Source organism: Nycticebus coucang, chromosome 14 (assembly GCF_027406575.1).
Source record: "Nycticebus coucang isolate mNycCou1 chromosome 14, mNycCou1.pri, whole genome shotgun sequence".
NCBI lineage: Eukaryota > Metazoa > Chordata > Mammalia > Primates > Lorisidae > Nycticebus > Nycticebus coucang.
In genome coordinates this window covers 2,377,269-2,398,562 of record NC_069793.1, presented here as the reverse complement: position 1 = coordinate 2,398,562, position 21,294 = coordinate 2,377,269, and the positions used below count along the sequence as shown (strand labels likewise).

Here is a 21,294-nt window from a genome sequence, read left to right as displayed (position 1 = left end):
AACATTTAAAAAATACATTGATTATATGTTGAAATGGTAATATTTTGCATCTATTGTGTTAAATAAAATATAGCAGCAATTACTTTTACCCTGTTTATTTTAATTATTTTTTAAAGTGGCTATAGGGAAATTTAAAATGATATCTGTGGCCAGCATCAACAAGCTGAACAGGAAATAAAGAAGGTTAGAAGCTGGAAACTCAGTGAAAGTGGAAGCCCCAAAGGTAAGAAGGGCCCTGAGGGCCTTTGATGAATGGGATGGACTTGAGCTCTGGTTTTCCCAGTCTCACCAGGGATGGATAATTAGGCATCAAATCCCAGCCTGCCCTAGGTGGGAAGTCTCACAGCAGAGACGTAAAGCTTGGACTTTCAAAGGGCTCTATCTTCAGAGTGAGAAACAACGCACTCCCTGAGAAGACTACTAAGAAAACTGCCTTACTGCTAGGAGGAAGGGAATGATTTTTGTCCCGGGAAGTCATATTCACAAGTTAGTCCATGCTCAGCTTGGAAGCTCAAATTCACACCACCTGGGTGGTCTGGAAAACTTTGAGCCCAGAATTTAAATGCAGGTTGGTGGTACGTCCATGTGTGTGGCAATGGAAAAGGTAAACGTGAATCCTCCCTGAGGACCCCAGCTTCACATCAAGCCTTAAAACCTCCTACAGATAAAATTTTAAGATATATGAGCTTACAATTTAAAAAGAAAAAGCAAAAGAAATGAAATTCCATGAATGAGAGCCAATGGGCGTAAAAAAAAAATAAAATCAAATCAAACAGGGATGCAAACTTTAGATACTGGAATTAAGAGACAATAAATATAAAATAGCCATATTTAATACACTTCGAGAGATTCTTAAACAGTTTGAATGTATAAGAGGAAGTTATGACAAAAATGACCTATCACGTATAAATAAGCACCAGACACAATTTTTATAAATAAAAAATAATTGAAATTTAAAAGTCACTGGTCATGTTTAACAGCAGATTAAACACAGTTGAAGAAATAATTAGTGAACTGGAAGAGGAATCAGATTATTTATTTATTTATTTTATTTTTTGTGTGTAGTTGTCACTATTTGGCAGGCCTGGGCTGGGTTCGAACCTGCCAGCTCCGGTGTATGTGGCTGGCGCCCAGCTGCTAAGCTAAAGGCGCTGAGCCTGAATCAGATTATTTAGAATATGGTACAGAGGGACAAAGTGATAATATTTTTATAATGAAAAGAGGTTAAGAGATATGAAGGAGCATGAGATGGTCTGCTACATGCATAATAAAAGTTCCAAAAGGAGATGAAGGAGGCTGAAGCAAAATTTGAAGAGACATTGACTGAGAATAAGCTATGCAAGGTCTCAGACCCAACAGAACAAACAAAAGAAACCCATGAACACACCGTAGTAAAATGCAGAACACTATATTTAAAGGAAAGATCATAAAAGCAGCCAGAGGGAAAGACAGATCGCCTTCTGAGGAGGAGCAACTCTTCTTTACCTTCACTCCAGTAGCAGTGATGGAAGCCAGGGGAGGTTGATAGTATTTACAATGTGCTAAGAGAAAACAGTTTTGGCAACCTAGGGCCTAGAATTTTATTGCTAAAGGGTAGCAATATTTTTAAGAACAATGGTAGAATAGTCATTTTCAAACAGATAAGGTCTGAGAGATTTTGATTTCACTGAGGGAAATTCTAATAAATACTTTAGCTGGAAAAAAATGTGATCCTAGATTTGAGGTCTGAAATGAAAAATAAATGATAAGTGACAAAGAGGCAGATAGGTTAAATTTAAATGAACATTGCTTGTATAGAACACTACCAATTAGTGGTTTAAAAAATAAACATGATAGAACTAAAATACACAACAAAAAAGCACATAAGTCAGGAGGAGAGTGATTGATGTTAAAGTACAAGATCTTCACTTTATTAAAGACATGGATAAAAATGGTAATTACCTTTGATATGTATTTATTTAAAATGTAGGTTAACTTCCCACAAGAATGGCAATGGAATATATGACTCCAAAAACAGTAGAAGAAAATGTAGAATGGGAAATAATAACCAAGCCAGTAAGAGGAAAGACGGGAAAAAAAACATTAAAAATTTAGTGTAAACAGAAGGCACACATTACATCGCTAGAAATCAATCCAAATGTGTTAGAAACTATATTAAGTGCAAATTATTAAATGATTTTAAAACCCAGCAATAATAGTGTTTATAAATAACAAACCTAGAACATAAAGGATTAAAAAGATTTAAAAATCTGATATCAAACTCAGAAAAAAAAATCACAAGAAAACTAAAAATTAAGATCCTTTATGAACACAGATGCAAACTTTCTTAAAAATTAGCAAACCTAATCCAGCATCAGAGAAAAAGATCATACATCATGACCAAGTGAAGACTTATCCCAAATTGTGAGGCTGGTATAACAACTGAAAATCAATCATTGTATTATACCATATGAATAAGGAATGAAAACCACACGGTCATCTCAATAGATGTAGAAAGGGCATTTGAGAACATCCAATAGATGTAGAAAGGGCATTTGAGAACATCCAATATTCATTTATGATAAGAGCTTTCCATGCACTAACATAGAAGGAAATATCCTCAACATGATAAAAACATCTATGGAAAACCTACAGCCAACATCAGACTTGATGGCAAATGACCAAATGCTTTTCCCCACAGGATCTGGCTGGAGTCACTTTTAGTCAACATTTAACCAGCAGTTCAAGCCAGTGCAATTAAACAAAGACATTAAGGCATCTGATTTGAAGGGAAGAAGTAAAACTGTCTTTATTCATGCATGACATGATCCTATATGTAGAAAATCATAAGAAATCAATAGCAACAATAAAAATTAGCTTATTGGCAAAGCTAATAACAGCAAGGTCATAGTTTACAAGATTAATATGAAGAGTAATAGTATTTCAGGGCAGCGCCTGTGGCTCAAAGGAGCAGGGTGCCGGTCCCATATGCTGAAGGTGGTGGGTTCAAACCCAGCCCTGGCCAAAAAAAACAAAACAAAACAAAAAAAAACCTGCAGAAGAGTAATAGTATTTCTATATGCTAGTAATGAATAATTAAATAATGAAATTAAGAAAATAATTCCATTAACAATGGCTTGACAAACAAAATTTTTAGGAGTATATTTAGAAAAATAGGTATAAAATTTATACACTGAAAACTACAAAACATCAGTGAAAGAAATTAAAATAGATCAAATCAATAAAAGGATATACCACGTTCATGGATTGTAAGAGGTAATTTTGCTAAGATATCAATTTTCCCCTAACGGATCTATTCAATGTAATGCCCATCAACATACTAGCAGGCTACTGTTTTTTTTTTTTTTTTACAAAAATTAATAAATTGAACCTAATATTTATATGTTTTGTCCTAAAACGGACAAAAACAATTTGAAAGAAGATGAACAAAACTAGAAGACTTACACGAATTGATTTTAGAACTTGCTGTAAAGCTACAATAATTAAGACTGTAGCATGGGCTTATGGATAGGCATACAGACCAAAAAAACAGAATTACAGCCTAGAAATAAACCTACACATTTATGGCCAATTGATTTTTGACAAAGATGCCATAATAACTCAATGGAAGAAAAAGATTCTTTTCAACATATGGTGCTGGCCCTAGATATCTCCAAGTAAAAACAAAACAAAATGAACTTAGACTTTACCTCACACCAACCCTCAAAATTACTTCAAAATAAATATAGATCTAAATGTAAGAGCTAATTTTACACAACTTCTAGAAGGAAAAAGAAATAGGATAAAAGTGTTTAGGAGTCTGGATTAGGCAAAGAGATCTTAGACCATCAAAACCACGAGCAATGCAAGAAAAGACAAATTGGACTTCATTAAAATTAAAAACTATTGTGATTTAAAAGACGCGATTAAGAAACTGAAAAGACAGCCACAGAATGGGAGAAAATATTTGCAAGTCATATATCTGATAAAGGACTTGCATCCAGAACATATAAAAAACTCTTGCAACCGGACAATAGAACAGACTACTTAATTAGAAAATGGGCAAGAGAGTTGAATAAACATTTCACCAAAGACGACTATGAATGGCTAATAAGCACATGAAAAGTGGCTCAACATCATTAGTCATTAGGAAAATGCAAATCAAAACCACAATGAGATACCATTACATACTCTCTAAAAGGGCTAAAATAAGAAAGACCGTGTCTTTGCAAGGCTGTGGGACCTTTATACATTACTGATGGGAAAGCAAACTGGTACAAATCCTTTGGAAACAGTTTAGAAGTTTCTTAGAAAGTTAAACAAATTTACCCTATGCCTTCTTGGTAATGACAGATCAAGTAGATAAAAACATTCCCATGAGTATATAGAGGATCTGAACAAGCCAACTAACAAGCTTGCTCCAGTGAACATAAACACCGCCCTGCACCCCACGAAGTAGGAATAGACATTGTTTGCAAGCAGCACAGAAGGTGCATTAACAAAAATTGACCACATGCTTTGCTATAAATCATGTTTCAAAACATTCCAAAAGAGTGATATCACACAGACTGATTTCTCTGACAATATAGAGCAATATTACTAGAAAGCTCTACCACAATTACAGCAATGATAAAAATCACATTACTAATTAACTCCTGAGATAAACAAGAGGTCATAATGGAGATCAGAAAAATATAAAAGTAAGTGAAGGTTAAAATTAAGTGTTATGTATCAAAACGTGGGGGATGCAGTTTGGGTGATGTTTAGAGGAAAAATTTATAGCCTTAAATGCATACCTTAGAAATATAGAAAGTCTGAAAATGAGTAATTATCCCACTCAAGAAGTTAGAATAGTGTATTAAGGCCAAGTAAATAAAGGAAGGAAATAAAGAGAAGTGAATGAAATAAAATAAAACCTATAATTGAGAGGATTAACAAAACCAATATTTGTTGAAAATATTAATAAAATTAATGTTTTAGTTAATTTTAAAGAGACAGAAAGTGAAGGTACAAATAAACAATATCGGGAATAAAAAGGGGGACTAAATGCTAAAGCTACTAACATTAAAATAATCCTAAATGCCCATAAACTAGAAAACTAAGATGAAATGTATGAACTCCTAGAATATATAACTATATATCAAAACTGACATAAGAAGAAATAGAAAACTGGAATATCTTCTCATTGCTAATGTTATTGAATCAGTAATTAAGAATCTTCCTACAAAGAAAACACCAGAGCTAGATGGTTAAACCTTTTAAGTTCCACCAAACATTAAAGAAAGAAAAACAAAAAAACTAAAACATTAATCTTATACAAAATATCCCAGTGTATAGGAAAAGAGGAACGCTTCTCCACATAGTCCTTAAAGCTGACGTTCATTTGATACCCAAACCTGAGGACAGTACAACAAAGGCAAATTATGTTACATATGTATCTCACACATAAATATTAACACAAAAATTCTGAGCAGAAGATTAGCAAATTAATTTCAGCAGTGCCTAAGAAATAATATACAACGTGAAGGATTGTCGGGTGGAGGAGAGGCTAGAGACCACTTATGTGGCTGGAAAAACAATCCAAGTGAGAGATGGCCAAAGCCTGACCTCAGCAGGGCTGGGCTTCAGAGCAAGGATGACCGGAAGTGGGTGGCTCTCAGGGTGGAGCTGGGGGCATGGCACAGGAGGACAAGGTCTTGAGGTCCAGCGTATAGGCCTGGTGGGTGGGTGGAAGGTCCCTCTGGGCTAAGGGACAGGGTGGCAGCATGTGGAGACTGACGCCAGGTTCCGGGGAGCTGGGCCTGCCAGTGTCCCAGTGCAGGATGGGTGGGGGCATTCTTGTCCAGGAGGCAGGTGTGTTGGGGGATGGGGTGGGGGCGGGGTGGCGTCTTCCTGCTTAGAGCCCTCTGACTGTGGTTTCAGCCCTCTGAAACCTGGCACTCTCCTGTGTCTAGTTTTAAGCCGTGAACATTTCCGGCTGAAACAGAGAAGAAAGAAGCCCCCCAGCCCACTGTGCTCCTCCTATCAGCAAAAGCAGTGTGAGCTTAGCTTGCAAAATAAACAGGGCCCAGCGTAAACACTGCGGCAGGTCCTTGGGACGGAGCTGAGGATCCAAGCTTGGGAGGAGGATGGGACTGGCCCTGCCATGGGCTCCTCCCAGGGCAGCCCACACTGTTGGCCCTACTCCCTGTGTGGGACCCCAGGAAGCCCTGTGGGGGGTGGGCAGAGGCATGCAGGGCCAGCATCCTCAGGCACCCCACTGCAGGGACTGTCAGAAGTCCTGGATCTTGCTGGCCCTGCCCCAGCCCTAGTCCTCTGCCCCTCTGGCCTCTTTCCAAACAGATGAGTATGATTGTGAAACCACGTTTTCTCTCTCTCTCTCTCCCCGCCTCATCTCCCCACCCGTCTGTGGCCTCTCTGGGACCAACCCTTCACCTAACTAGCTGTGTGGCCTCAGGTGACCTCTTAACCTGTCGGGGCCTCAGTTTCCCTATCTGTAAAAGAGGATTTATTTGGGCAAATAAGAGTCCTTTTTGATGAGTATAAAGAGGAGCTCTGTGGAGCTTGAGCACAAAGGGGCCCAGACTCTCATTAGACACAGAGGGAGGCCCGGGGAGCAGCCCTGCGCTGTGCCTGAGGGCAATGTGGAATGTGGACTGAGAGTGAGGCAGAGCCTGAACAGACAGGCCAGGCACAGTGAGAAGGCGTCCCAGGTATGGGGGAGGGGGGCATCGTGAAGGACTGGGGGGCTCTGGTTGGAGCAAAGACCACACGACCAAACGAGAGTTTTGACAAGGCTGTAGGACTTCAACAAGAAGGGAGTCCATGGGGTCTTTCACCCCAGGGTGGGCTGGTGACCCAGACATAACAGAAGGATAGGGATTCCTGCCAGGGAAACTGAGGCAAGCCTGAAGGAGCTCAGCTGGTAAGTCCCTGCAAGTGGACACTCCAGGCCTCCCTGACCCCTAGAGCGATCCCTTCCTGGAAGTGGGGGCCAGCCAGCTTTGTGTGCCCAAGGCTTCTTCCCTGTTCCTCTCTGGGCCCCTTGTCCTGGGGTGGGTGGACCAGCCCGGGGTGAGAGGCCTGCATTGCTGAGGGACTAGGCTGAGCTGAGTGAGTGGCCTTGACTCTTAGCCTGGTGAGATCTGGGTGGGGGGCGGGAGCCTCCAGGCAGGGCCCAGGGGCTCTGGCTGGGCTGTCATGCTGACTGACACTGGCAGGTCATAGGCCCACCAGGCCTCTGTGGGCCAGTGGCTGCTGGACTTCCTGACCCTCACTTCCTGAAGTCAGCAGGATTGCGCTTGGGTTGTTTGTGGTCCTGATGGCAGCAGTGATAACTGCGATAACATGGGGCCCAGGCCTTGCCACCATGCCCTCTGGGCCTAGTGGCCTTTCCCAGGGTCTGTCTCTGAGGGGGCATCCATCAGGGGCAGGGGAGGGGCTGGGCAGGCTGCCACCTGCCCTGGTCAGCATGTCTCTGTCAACCTCTTGATGGGCAGCCTTGTTTCAGGCCACAACCCTCAGAGGGGATGAGATTCAGGGTGGACCAGGGGTGCTGCTCACCAACTTGGGCACTGAGCCCAGGGACTCAGTGACTGGGATGAGGAGGGCACAGGGCTAGTGCAGCCGGACGAGGTACATGCAGAGGCTCCCTGGCACCATGCAGCCTGGCTCAGAGCCAGGTGGGGCTCTGCAGCTTGGCGGGCTTTGTTCTCAAACCTTGCTCCCAGGGATGAGAGACTCTGGAAACTGCCTGCCTTTGTTGTTTAGCTTGGATGAAAAGTGGGCTCATAATTCTGTGCCTTCAAGGCCAATGCTGGCCTCACCACAGACTACCTATCTACCACACTGACCTTGGCCAGACCCCAGCAGGCTGCTAGATGGGTACTCCTTGAGCCCAGGAAGGGGGCTGCTGCCCTTAGGAGACCCTGCCTGCCGCCCCAAAGGGCACCATGCTCCTGGGCTGGGCTTAAAGGGGTGGCCCGTCTCTTGCGACCAGGGCAAAGGTGCAGGAAAGACGTGGGACAGCAGTGGGGCAGAGCGGGGCTGGGCTGGGGCCTGTGGGGTGGAGGAGCTCATGCCCAGTCTGAGCCCTCCAGGAAGGTCTCCAGGGTCTGCCCGGTGGGAGCCAGGTCACAGAGGCTGCCTGGCCAGGGATGTTCACAAGATGCACCGGGAAGGGAGTGGCTGGGGGCCACCCCTTGGCTCTAGCACGCCCTCCTTTAATGCCTGTAAACTCCTATCCCTGCCCTCAATATAGGGCTCCCAGCCTGCTGCACTGGACACCCTCCCTGTGCAGAGACAGGGGAAGTTGGAGTGCAGCTCAAACTCTGCCAGATGGGCACACCTTCCATGAGGCTATCTGCCTGGCTAAGTCCAGTGCTGATGAGGATGGCCAGGCCTCCTGTGGGGTTTAGGGAACTGGGGTGAGTGTCCCAATGGGCTCCTGAAATCCAGCCCTCCCTCCATCTGCCCGATGCCATTCCTTGGTCTCAGTGCCCCATGTCCACCTCAGGCCAGTGCAGACTGTGCCAGGTGGCAGAGGTGATGCCTTCGGCCCTGGGGCAGGACAGGGAGCCAACTCGTCCTGGAAGCATGGGCTGGCCTGTGCCCTGCCTGGCCTGCCTGGCTACAGCCGGGTGGACGTGGGCCAGAGCCAGGCGTTACCGGGGAAACGGCGCAGCAGACACACTCCCTGCCCAACCGAAATTCCTCTATTTTTAGCCTCTCAGCTACTTTCAGATAAAGTCCATGTAGACAGCAGAGCTGTTCGGCAAGATAACAGCCCGCTCCAAACCACAGAGACTTCAAAGGGCAGCAGCAGGCTTAGCCGTGGGCCTGGGAAGCCCCTGCCTCCCTTAACCCAGGACGTCCTATGGCATCCAGGCCCCCCAGGGGAGGCTCTGGGCCAAGCAGCTGGGCATAGGCACAAATCCTAGCAGGGAGCAGGGCACCCTGGTGGCCCATCGGTACATGCTGAAGGCTCTAGAGTCTGGAGCTATGGGTCTCGAGTGGCCAGAGCACAGAATAGCCACAGACCTTGCACTTCCCAGGTGCCCAGCAGGGACACAGATGCTGCCATAACCCAGGCAGGACTGTACCACAGAGGGTTGTGAAGACAGCAGGGGCTGTCAGCCAGAGCCAAGTCCTCCACAAGCACATTTAGATCAGGACAAGCAGAAGATGCCTCTTCTCCCATGAGCCCATCCCAGTTGGGCGCTGTGTCTCCCTGAGCTCTGCCTTGCCCAAGTTAAGGCCGATAGCCGGGCTGAGAGAAGGCTGGGGCTTGAGGTTCCTTCACCACACACGCAGGACATGGCCTCTTAGAGCCTCTTAGAGCACAAAGCGGACAGTGCAGGGTTGCAGGAAACTGTGGGATCACTGTGAAGGCCCTGCTCACAGGGCAGAGGCAGCCATTAGCAGGAAGGGTCCTGGCTCACTGGAGAGAACCCTGAAGAGGAGGACCACACTGTCTATCATCTTGGAAACTCCAGCAAGGGGCTGTGGGCATATGCTACCACATGTAAGAGAACTGGAAATGTTCCATGGGGGACCCATGTCCATCTGGGTGCAGCATGGACCCGAGTCCCATCTCAGACCTGCCCTGGGAACGTAGAGCATGGGAAAGTGCCAAGAAGGAGGCCCACAGCCCCTGGGCAGTGCCCAGGCCCCGTGTGCACGCTTGGGACAGAGCCAGGAGAGTCAAGTGCTATGATGGCGCTGTGCCGGCCCCCAGGACGCTGACCACCACTCAAGCCTACCTTGTCTTCTACCCGGTTCAGGCGGGCGCCGATCGTGTTGCTGCCACGGTCCTTGCTCTTTTCTGTGGGGCAAAGAACAAACATCAGGGATGTACGCCGGTGGGGGAAGGGGTAGGAACAGGTGACTCCAGCTGGACTTGTGGGAGGCAGGAAGCAACTGAGAATTAAAATGCTTATACCTATGAGGACATCTCTTAGAGTCTTCCTGTGGTGAGAACAGCAGGGGGTGGTGTAGTGGACTTAGCAGGGTATCGGCAGTGCCAGCCAGGACCTGGGCTCCATCCCCACCACCCCCTTCCACCCCTGTGATCTCTGAGAACCTGTCTGGTGGGCCTGGGCTCACCTTGCCCAGGGGCTGCCTGTGTGCAAACTCATGACATTCCACCCCCAGGGCAGCACTGGCCTCCCTCCAGGTGGCAGGGCTGGGGGCTGGAAGGGGTGGGGAGGTGCCTGCTCTCCCACCACCCCCATCTCTGCCATACCAGCCTGCTGTGAGCTGCGGCCGCATTTGGATTTGGGCCCTTCCTGGCATGACTCACACCCATGGCCAGGGCACACCGCAAGTTGGCACAGAGCCGGAGATCTGGCACCCCCACCTACGCCCGTGTTGGACTACTGAGCTCACTCCACCAAACCCCACCACGGCACCTCCTCCTGTCAAGTTGCCCCGAGGTCACGTCTCCACACCCAGAGCCTGACAGTAAAGGGACTCAAGTGAGTTCTTATACCAACTGAAAAATCCTTTATAAATCACCCTTGGAAGGTACTTTACTTAGGGTGGGGTCCTCCTTGCTCCCACCCTCTGGCTTCCACTTCACACAGTGCACCGTGGAAGGCCCCTTCTGGGGGTGGGGAGAGGCAGGCGGGAGAGTGCAGCCTGGGCTGCTGCACCCAGTCACCCTGACGCAGAAACCCACCTGAGACAGGGATGAACAGCGAGGGCTTCCCGATGGACTGGTCCAGCCTGGGAGAGAAGGAGACGAGCACCAGCTCACACTCTGCCCCAGCCCGGTGGAGATGCCCCACCAGTGGGGAACAGATGGGCTGATGTGTCTAGCAAAACCGTGCACCACCCACCCACTCTGGGGCACCCGCCACGCCACCCCAAGACCTGCTAGGTGCCTCCTGTGTCCTGGAGACCCATGCTCCTGGGGGGCCAGGTGGGGAATTCAGAGAAGGGGGCTGTAGGTGGGTTGCTCCTTAGACTTCCTCAACAATGGGGGAGGCAGCCTGTGGCCCTGGCCTCACCTCGGCCAGGACAGACACATTCTTCCAGCCATACCTCCTGCAGCACATGGAGCTGGGTTCCCAGGTTAGCCCACCTCAGAGAGAAAGCTGGTCTGAGCCTGTGCAGCCCGCATGAATGGTGCTGCTTCTGTGAGAATGAGCTCTTTAGGATTCAGAACCCAGAACAGGTAGGCTCCCAACTGTCAGGGTCCCCAGCTCCAGGCTCGAGGTGGGCAGTGCTGGGGCGGGCCCTTGTGCCAGGGGCAGGACCCTGTGCCAGGCAGCATCTTCTCCTGGGCTTGGGCCTGGCCCCTTGCTCAGAGGTGGTATGGAGGTGGGGGCCAGGCTGTGGAGTGCAGAGTGGGGGTGCAGAGTGGGAGTGCACAGTGTCACTGCTGTCCAAGGAGACAGACAGGTATTTTTTTCCCTGGTGTCCCTCCTTACCTGTGTGCCAGCCATGAACAGTGGCTGTGGCCTCTGCTCCCCCTTCCTGGAGGGGCTTGAGCAGAGAATATACCTCTTGGCTGCACCCAAACTGGGCCAATGCTGCTCTGAGGTCCTCACGTGCCTCGCCCAGGCACCCACTCCTGCCCACCTTCTCTGGGGCCAGTGCTGCCCTGAGGTCCCCTGTGCCCTGCCCTGGCACCGCTACCTGCCCACCTTCTCTGGGGCTGTTGCTGCCCTGAGGTCCCACACACCATGCCCTGGCACCCGCGCCTGCCTACCTTCTCCCCACGCCCCGCCCGGGCACCCCTACCTGCCCACTTTCTCCCCACCCCCTGCCCTGGCACCCACGCCTGCCCACCTTCTCTGCAGCTCTTTGATGCGCACCATGAGGTTGAGGTGGCCCTGGGAGTACTGCTCGATGACATCCCGCACGTCGTAAGGCTTCCGCGCTTGCTGTGGGCCAGGAAGACACATGTCACTCTGCTCTCTGTGCATGGCAGGGCTCTGAGTGCACAGTGACCAGTGTCTGCCCTAGTGGAGTACCCTAGGATCTGGAGGTCACCTGCACAGTGCTCTGGGGCAGACCGACCAGCATGTGGTAGGCAGCGGCAGGGCTCGTCTCCACTGGCTTGGCCACGGGGGGCTGGGTGACCCTGGGCCATCAGCTTGGCCTCTTTGGGGCTCAGCTTCCTGCTTACTCAATAGCAGGGACCTGTCAGCTTTCCTTCCCAGGCCACCAGTCCCCAGTTCTCAATGGCCTCAGCATGGGTGGGCCTGGTAGCAGGGTACATGGCTCGGTGTGGTTTTGTATACTGAGGCCCAATGCGGACCCTGGACAAGCTTGCTGGCATCAGCCCCACCATTCTCAGGGTGGGCAGGTAGTTCACCAAGTACCCTTCCTGGTAGTCCCCAGCACTGGGCAGGGTTGACCCCAGATGACATCCTCAGCCTGTAGCTCTGGGTGATAGGTGTCTTTGTAGGCTCCAATAGGGGCAGGGAGGTGACTCCAGGGCTCCCAGGCCTGGCGCCAGCTCTGAGCCCACAAATGGGGCTCAGGTGACATCACCGGAAACCACAACAGAGAAAATGAAGCTTCTCGTGATGTCAGCAAAACCTCAGCTGCCTTTATGTCCTTGTTCCCAGGGGCCCTCAAAGCCAAGGCTCTCACCCAGAAAGAGCAGCTGGGTATTGTGGGGGGACTGATGTCCCATATAAGTGAGCCGCCCTGCATGGGAGGACCGACCCCTCTGCCAGGGCTGCCGGGAGACCAGATGGGGCCGAAGGTGGTCCTCACTACCCTGTTTCACGGAAAATAAGACATCCTCCGCAAATAAGACCTACTTACAGGAAAGATAAAAAGTCCCCTGAAAATAAGACCTAGCGCATCTTTGGGAGCAAACCTTAATATAAGACACTGTCTTATTTTCGGGGAAACAGGGTAGCATGCAAATAGCTCACATCAGTGATGAGCTAGGGCTTGACTGCCTTGGGCAGGGGAACTTAAAGGGCTCAGCAGCTTGGCAGGGCATGGGCAGCTCAGGCCAGAGGGAGGCCACTGAGGCAGAGGACTAGAGAGACATGGAATCTGAATGCCTGCCCAGGGTCGGGCTATCTGGGGGTATCTTCACTGCCCACGTATTTGAGTCCTCCTTTGTTAGGGTTCCACTCCAGAGACCAGGGCTTCCCTAATCTGAGGGTATGTAGCCACTTGTACTTTCCCAGAAAGATGGGGACCCCCCCCCTTCCCTGGGACAGGTCTCTGGGTACCCGCTCCTAGCTTTGGGCACATTTCTGACATGCCCAAGAGTTCTGCTACCAATCTAGGGGCTTGGCAGAGTTGCTACAAGCCACCTAATGTTGCACTGGACACAGGAATCCTAAGGCATACCAGAGGTATTCTCCCTACCAGGGGCTGGCCCCAGAGTCTAGGGGGGTTCTCTCCCCACATGACGCAAGCGGGTAGGGACCTCACTGGCAGCACCAGCCTCTGAGGGGAAGACCCTGACGCTGGTAGGGTTGGAATGGGGTGTCCTTCCTCACAACACTGCTGTGCCCCCAATAGAAGGGTCTTCTGCTTCTGAGCTATGCTAGGCACTGGGACCACCTGCACTGTCCAGTGGCCAACACACCAAGACCTGCCATGGGGTCAGGTATGGGATAGGACTCTAGACAGACCTTCTGGCCTGCCATATACTCAGCTTATTGACAGTCATGAAAATTACACTTAGGTACAGACTAGTGATCATATCCCAGGTCTCAGGTCCTCCTCTGTACAATGGGGTGCTAAGCCCCTTTCTTCTGTATGAGGGATGCTGAGCCAGCCTACTCTCTTCTGTAAGATAGGGATGGTGTGCCTTGTTCCTCCTTTCTGTATGATGGAGTGCTACACCTATTCTTTTTCTCTGTAATCTGGGGGGATCCTGAGCCCTTCTCCCTTCTGTAAGATGGGATGTTGAGCCTAATCTTTCTTTCTATAAGACAGGCATGCTGAGCCTCATTCCTCCCTTCTATAGGTTGGATAGCTAAGCTGTACTTTGTTCTGTCTGACAGGGAGGGAGTGAGGATAAAATAAGATGGCAGATGAGAAAGTTCAGGGAGTCCTTTCTGCACTGGCTAGAGGCAGAGGTGGCCGTGGCTATGGCTGTGGCTGAGACTCCCCTCGGCACATGTTCAAGGTGGCCCCAGGTCACAGTGGTCAGCCTCCTGTGGACTGAAGGGCTGTATGAGGTGTGTGGCACCTCTAGGTGTGCCTCATGAGGTGTGGGGCAGGTGAGGGGAGGAGGGGATACTGGGATACCGTCTGGGTCCAAAGCTTGAGGTGATGGAGGCCTGATCCTGGGTGGGAGCAAGTCCTTATGCTGGTCCCCAGAGGACCTAGGCACCCATGGGCCACTGTAATCACACGAGTGTGGGTTTGTGTGTCAGAGGCCTCTGGATACATGTCTACACAAATGTGCCTATGTGAGGGAAGAGCGTGTATGTCTGAGTGTGTGCACCATTACAAGGGCAGAGCTGGGCAGGGCCCCCAGGCTCCCACTGTGCTCCAGCCCCCAGCTTACCCCACGTCAGTCATAGCCCAGGAAGTGCCAGCAATGCCCACTGACACACAGGACCATGGCCTGGTGGCATCCCAGCCCAGGGAGACTTGTCTGAGGGCTACAAAGCCCCCCAAGGGCCTGGCCAGGGCTCCTGTGGCCTTTGTCGAGTGGCTGCCTAGGGCCTGGCTAGAGAGACCATCTCTATTTTCTCTCCAGAACTAATTTCCCCCAGCAGCAGCAGGAGCCCGAGATGAGCCGAGATGATGACGGCCCGTCCAGACTGACTGACGGTGGACAGGGGAGTTCAAGGCAAACTTGAAGGGCTAAGAGGCTCTGTCTCCTCGGGCCAGACATAGGGGCAGCTGGCCAGGGACTTATTGTCCAGCTAAGCAGCCCGGGGGTGGGGCCACCCACCATGTCTGCAGCCCCTGAGGCCAGGCAGGGGTGAGTGGGGGTGCAGGCCAGCAGACAGGCTGAGATGGAGTAAGGGAAGTGACCTGAGAGCTGGGTTGGGGGCATAGGCAGCCCCTGCACCCCCTCACGGCTCCTCACTGCCAGGGCTTCTCCTTTCCCCAGTTTTGGTTCCTTCTTTCCGGAACTTTCTTCTCCCCACCCTCCAAGTTACCCTGGTAACAAAAGTCATCTGAGGAAGTCAGAGGCACCTGGCCCCTGCCTGGCCCCCCTGCTGCCAGTGAGCTTGAGGGTCCCCAGGGCAGGGGGGCAACAGAGAGTGAGGAGGGAGGGTTACCCAGTCTGCTTCCAGAAGCCTTCTTGGGCCATTCTCAGGACCCTGACCTGTGTGCTGAGGCAGAAAAGGGCACCTCTGCCTAGAAGGGAGTGCAGGGCTCTCAGCCTACTCCTCTCCAAGGACCAGTTTTCGGGCCTGTGCCGTAGGGACAAGGACTGCCAGGGCCCTTGCAGAAAGCCTCTTGATCTGAGCTGGAAGCACCCACATCACCATGGGGCTGGGCCTGTCCAGGAGCCACAAAGGTCCATATTCTCTGCTGGATTCCCCCGGCCCTGGAAGTGACTCAGGCAACCCTGTGCCTGACCTGATGATGTCCCGTAGGTCGCTAGTGGCTTATCATCTTCACCCTGGAAGACCCCTCACAACTCCCTGCTTCTCCAGGCTGTGGCCAGTGGCTTTAGCTGTTATGGACATGCTGCTGTCCAGCGAGGAGGTGATACCCTGGCCCTTCCCTTGGTCTCCTCTGCCCCTGAGGACTGTCCTGCCCAGACCTGACCCTTGAGAGGGTCTTACAGTCTCTTCCTTGCCTGGGTGGGTACTGGTACCACCAGGAGGCTGGGGCCTCCTCTCTCAGTGTCCCTGCATTGGTTCCCTGCCCCAGCGAGCCTTCCCCCAGAATTGAGATGCCCAGGTCCAGGAGGCCCCGGGTCTTTCCCAAAACAGCCAGGCAGATGTCCCAGCACCAGCTGACAATGGTCTTTACCGTGACTCTTGTTTTGACAATGGGAAGTCCCAGGCCCTGTGGGGAGCTGTGGCACAACGTGGCTTAGTTGAGCCATAAAAGACCCCTCAGTGGTGTAGGCAGGAGGGCAGGTGGCCGACCACTACTGTGGACTGCTACATGTGCAAATCATGCCCTAAGGTGGTGGCTGGTAGCCAGGATGGGGGTGGGAGGGATACACACACCATCCTCGTGAGGGCCTGGCCCAGGCCTGCTCCTGGTGCTCGTGGCAGCTGTCTGATGGGGGTATATACAGTCCTGTGCCAGTCCCAGAGCCCTTGCTCCCACAGCAGTTGGGGAAGAACTTGCTCAGGGTTACCTGGGATGGGGGTCTGCATGCAGAACCTCCCATGGGTCTAGAGGTTGTGGTGTGGCCACTCCAGGGCCAGGTGGGTGGGGACTCTGCTGAGGGGACTATGAGTGAGCCTGTGTTAATTTTGCACTTTGGTGTTGGAGGTAGGGGTGCTGTTATGACCACTCGGGCAAGTCATCCCCAACCTTCCCGGCTTGGTGATCTAGGCCTTCTAGAAGGAGAGTGACCACCCTGAAGGAGCCTGTCTCTTATGCCTAAATACCTGTTCTCAAGTAAGGACTAAACCTCCCCCTGCTGCCACCTCGGTCTGACTATTCCCCATAGCAGAAGAGCTTGGACTCTGGAGGGCCCATGGGACTTCTGCAGGGAACCCAGCCCTGGAAGACTGCTGACAACTAGCTCCAGCCTCACCAAGCCAAAGGGACCCCACCTCCCACACATGGGGCTGGTCCCTCCATTCTCCTGGCTCACATGGGAGGAGGAGCTGGGGACACCTACCCAGCCTAGGAGAGGGTCCTGGCTCTAGGGACCCTACTTACTGCCCAGGTGACGTGGGGCCAACTACACACTGTCTCTGATAGGCCCTGACATTACCAACTCACCCCTTACCAGTGCTGCCTCCTAATTAGTGAAGGGGGAGGCCACATGTCCCTTTAGGTCACTCCTCAGGGGCATCCTTTGAGGGGGGAAGCAGGGGCTTCTCAGGGATGGATAAGGAGGTCCACACAGGGTGTTTACTGGGGGGCAGGTCTCTAACAGGCCTGCCTGTGTGGTTGGAAATGGAGACCATGACAGCCTCCACTGTGGGCAAGGAGAGCACCAGAGAGCCCTGGGGTAGGGGGCTTAGCACTGGGCTGACCTGGAATTTCTTCTTGGCCACAAAGTACTGCATGCGCCGAATGACCTTGATGGTGGCCCGATGGTGGTCCCGCAGCCTACAGTGGACAAAGGAGAGGAGGGTGTAAGCAGCTGCCCTGTGTTGGCTGTCCCCTGCTACACTGTCCCAGGTTCAAGTGCCTCTGCTGCATGCAACCTAGAGCCTTCTAGAATTGCACAGAGATCTCCAAGGCCATATCCTGCCTGGGGCTCCAGGGAGGTTGGGGGCAAGAGGCTTTAAAAGTGAAAGGTTTCACCTCATCTGTGGGGAAGGAGGACACCTGCCTTGCTGGGTTGCTCAGAAGATGGGGGCCAAGGCCCTGGCACAGGTGCTCTATCTTACAGTGGAGTCATGTTAACTTCTTTCTACCCTGGGAATGGGATGGGAAGGGGCAAGCAGATGCTGCCCGTTCAGCTGGAACATTACATAGCCCCATAAATAGGCACTTGGAAAATATAGGGGCTGAGGACAAATTAATAAGGGAAAGTTACTACCTAAACCACTCCATGAAGGGGGCCATGTTGTTTTACCTCTAAAGTTCCTTTTGAACAAAGAAACATTATCCAAAAAAAAGAAACGAAAGAGATGATATATACCAGGCCTGACAATTGAGCTCACAAACTCATCTAGAAAAAGTACCGCATACTTCAGTGCTGAATATTACTATGGTCACCTTTGAAGTGCTCCCCTTGGAGCACCTGATGACCACAGTGATATCCAACAAGGACATATGTATCACTTTTTCTAGGATGAGTTCATGAACTTAATTGTCTTACCTTGTGTGCGCATATAAAAAGACTGGAAGAAAACATAGCTACATGCAGAGTAGGATTCGTAGCTTCTGGCTATTTCTCCCTGACTAACCCTTCTGATGGAAACATCCATAACCATCAACTAAACACCAGCAGTGAGAACAACAGACAGCTGTTTGAAGGCTTTGGAGAATAAGAAAGACCTGAAGGGCTCAGATATGAAACAGAAAGGAGGCAACCGAGCTGAGCCCACATTTGAGGCTGCCCTTTCTCCTCAGCACCTTTCTCCACCCAGTATATGAACAGGGCGGGGCTTCTGGGGCTGGTGAGTCTAGGGACACAAAGATATACCAGGACACAAGGGACAGGATCCTGGTGAACAGGGGACCACAGAGCAATGAGCCCCTTTTAAACCATTTTCCCTGGAAGCATTTGTGAATTCCTAAGCTGCACCGGTTGTGAAGATCTGGAGAAACTGAGCAAAAAGCAGCAGTGATGGGTGTAAAAAGCTAGCCCAGAACTTAGTAGATTCATGTCACTGGGTTGAGAAGCTACCAACAGGGAGCCCTGGTAAACACCCCAGGTTTTCAGTTGAGAGCTCTTTACTTAGCCTCACGTTGTCTCAATCCCTGACTGGAGAAAGCTGCTCTTCCCAGTTACTTTCTGCCAGAAGAAAATAAAATTATCTGTAATGAGATAGTATCATTGAGCCTCCACAGTTTTTTCAACATGAAAGACTGAAAACCAAGGGACAAAATAGACCATAGAAGCAGATCTAAAGTTGTGGTTCATTTAACAGCTTTTACTACTTAGGGCTCCTCCCATTAAGGGATGGAGTCTATTCCCTACTACTGGAATCTGGGCTGTCCTTTTGACTTTATGTGACTGAAAGAATGAACGCTAGAGAGCTTAACACTGTGTATAACTTACGTGCTCTTGGGATGTGGCCATGTGAATGAGCCTGAGCTTGCTGATTGGCAAGGCCACAATGGAGGAAAAGTGAGGGGCTCAAGTGACAGCCAGCAGCTGCCACTAGACATGTGAATGAGCCAGTCTTAGACCACTCCCTGAATAAACTGCCAGGGGACTGTACACAGCTGCATGAGTCACCCCAAGCAAAGCTGTAGAACAACCTCCACCAGGCTCAAATTTCTGACCCACAGAGTTATGAGCAAAGAAATTAATTATCTCTGAATAAGCTTAGGTGTGGCTTGCTGTGTAGAAATAGATAACTGACAAAGAAATTGGGACTCAGAGGAGAGTATTGTCACAACAGTACCCTAAAACATAGAGCATTGATTCGGGGGCCAGGCATGGGGCCGAGTCTGGAAGAAGAGGTGGATCACAAGATGCAGGATTTTGAGCATGACACGATTGGGTGAGAATTTTACGTGTCTTGGAGGGGTGAGTGAATTTTGCTTTGGTGGGTTAAAGGTTGGTGCAGATTCATTGTAGTTCCTCCCATTGGGGGCTGGAGTCTATCTCCACCACGGTGGAAGTGGACCCGTGTGTCCTGTGCTTCAGCCTTACGAGATCTTGTGGGTTCCACTTTCCCCCTCTTAGAATGCTGCCTGTGGACAAGTCTGAGCTAGCCAGCTGGAAAAGCCACGTGAAGGAAAACTGAGGGGTGCTCGCTGATAGTCGATATGAGAGCAATTGAAACCACCCAGTCACCAGGAGGCCACCACCATATGAGCACGGCCGTGTGTGTGAACCCAAGGAAGACCACCCAGCTGAGCAACCCAGATTGCTGCCCCTCAGACTCATGAGCAAGTAGATGATTGTGGTTTGCTTTGGAGTTTTTAGACGAGGGCTTAAAAATAACCATATACCTAGTTTAAGATAAGAGATGGGGAATTTCACCAGAGAAATAAAAACATATTAAAAAGTTCTAGAATAGAAAGAGCAATAATGGAAATTAAGAATGCAATAGATGGATTCGATAGAGGCAACACAGTAGGAAAAAATTCTTGTGGACTCAAAGAAAATAACCAGATTGGAGCATGGAGAGAAAATAGAACTGGAGGAAGAGATAATACAAAAGAAAAAGAAATGTAAGAGGGCAGGTTGCATGCGTTACGGGTGGATTGATATTCTAATTAAAAGATCAATATTGTCAGGGAGGAGTAAAAGCAACGACATACATCCACTTTAAAGATACAGAAAAATTAGGCAGCGCCCGTTGCTCAGTGGGTAGAGCATCGGCCATGTACACTGAGGCTGGCAGGTTCGAACCCAGCCTGGGCCAGCTAAAATCAACAATGACAATTGCAACCAAAAAATAGCTGGGTGTTGTGGCGGGCGCCTGTAGTCCCAGCTACTTGGGAAGTGAAGGCAAGAGAATCGCTTAAGCCCAGGAGTTGGAGGCTGCTGTGAGCTGTGATGCCACAGCACTCTACCCAGGGCGACAGAGTGAGACTCTGTCTCAAAAAAAAAAAAAAATACAGAAAAATTGATGATAAAAGGATAGAAAAAAATGTGTCTTGGTGTAGCCAAGTGAAAGTTGGTGTAGGCAAACTATCAGACAAAGCAGACTTTAAGTATTACTAGAGACATAGGATCTTTCATAATGATTAAAGTGTAAATTCAGCAGGAAGAGATCCATTGTAAACCTGTATACAGCTAAATACATGATCTTAAAATATACAAAGAAAACTGGAACAACTGAAAAGTTAAGGAGAAAATCCACATGGTAGGAGATTTGAATGCATCTCAGAAATGGACAGAAAAAAAGCAGCTAAAGCCTCAGCAGAGAGACGGACCTGAGCAGCGTGGCTCAACTGGTACACACAGCAGCATGCAGCTTTCCAAGCACGCACGGAGCATCACTAAAAGAGACGACAGGTAAGGCTTTAAAAGCAATTCTAACAAATTTCGAAAAAAGTAAATCATGTGTAATACGTTCTCTGACTACAGTAAGATTAAACTAGAAATGAAGGACTCTCCACGTGTTGTGGAGACTAAACACTCTAACTCAAATGTCAAAGAGAAAAGAATAACATCATTTGCAGGCAAATAAGTGCATAGAGGGAAACCTATGGCTTTAAATGTGTACATTGAAACAGAGGAGAGGCTGGAATCCGCCTGGAGAAGTTAACAAAATAGCAAATTAAACCCAAAGAAAGTGAAAGCAAAGAGATGATAAAGATAAGAGCACAAGTCAATGAACAAAAAAACCCGAACATTACGTTCATGTGATCTCCAAAGTGAAAATTTTGTTCTCTTGATCAGCTTTTAGCAAGATTGATCAGATGGTGGAGGGGGCACAAATCACCAGTGTTAGGAATTAAAAATGGAGTATCAGTCTGGATCTGGAAACACTAAAGGATCTATTTGGCTGCAGGCGTTCTTCCTTTGTCCCTTGGGATGCCATGCCATTTTCTCCTCGTCTCTTTCTCGCTCTCCCCCTCAATCTTCCCCTCTCTCGCGCC

The 21,294-nt window shown here is 49.7% G+C and overlaps 1 protein-coding gene across 3 annotated transcripts in view; it reads right to left on the bottom strand.

Moving 5' to 3' along the window:
* KCNQ1 (potassium voltage-gated channel subfamily Q member 1) overlaps positions 1–21,294 on the bottom strand; it is a 408,725-nt gene that overhangs the window by 58,506 nt on the left and 328,925 nt on the right. For 2 of the 3 annotated variants that reach the window (XM_053560813.1, XM_053560815.1), the window contains 4 exons: positions 17,094–17,169; positions 11,773–11,867; positions 10,658–10,704; positions 9,741–9,802 (listed from right to left, as the gene is read on the bottom strand). In XM_053560813.1, coding sequence (XP_053416788.1) covers positions 9,741–9,802; positions 10,658–10,704; positions 11,773–11,867; positions 17,094–17,169 — 280 coding nt within the window. The remainder of the gene's footprint in view (positions 1–9,740; positions 9,803–10,657; positions 10,705–11,772; positions 11,868–17,093; positions 17,170–21,294) is intronic. The other variant, XM_053560814.1, reaches the window with a different exon arrangement.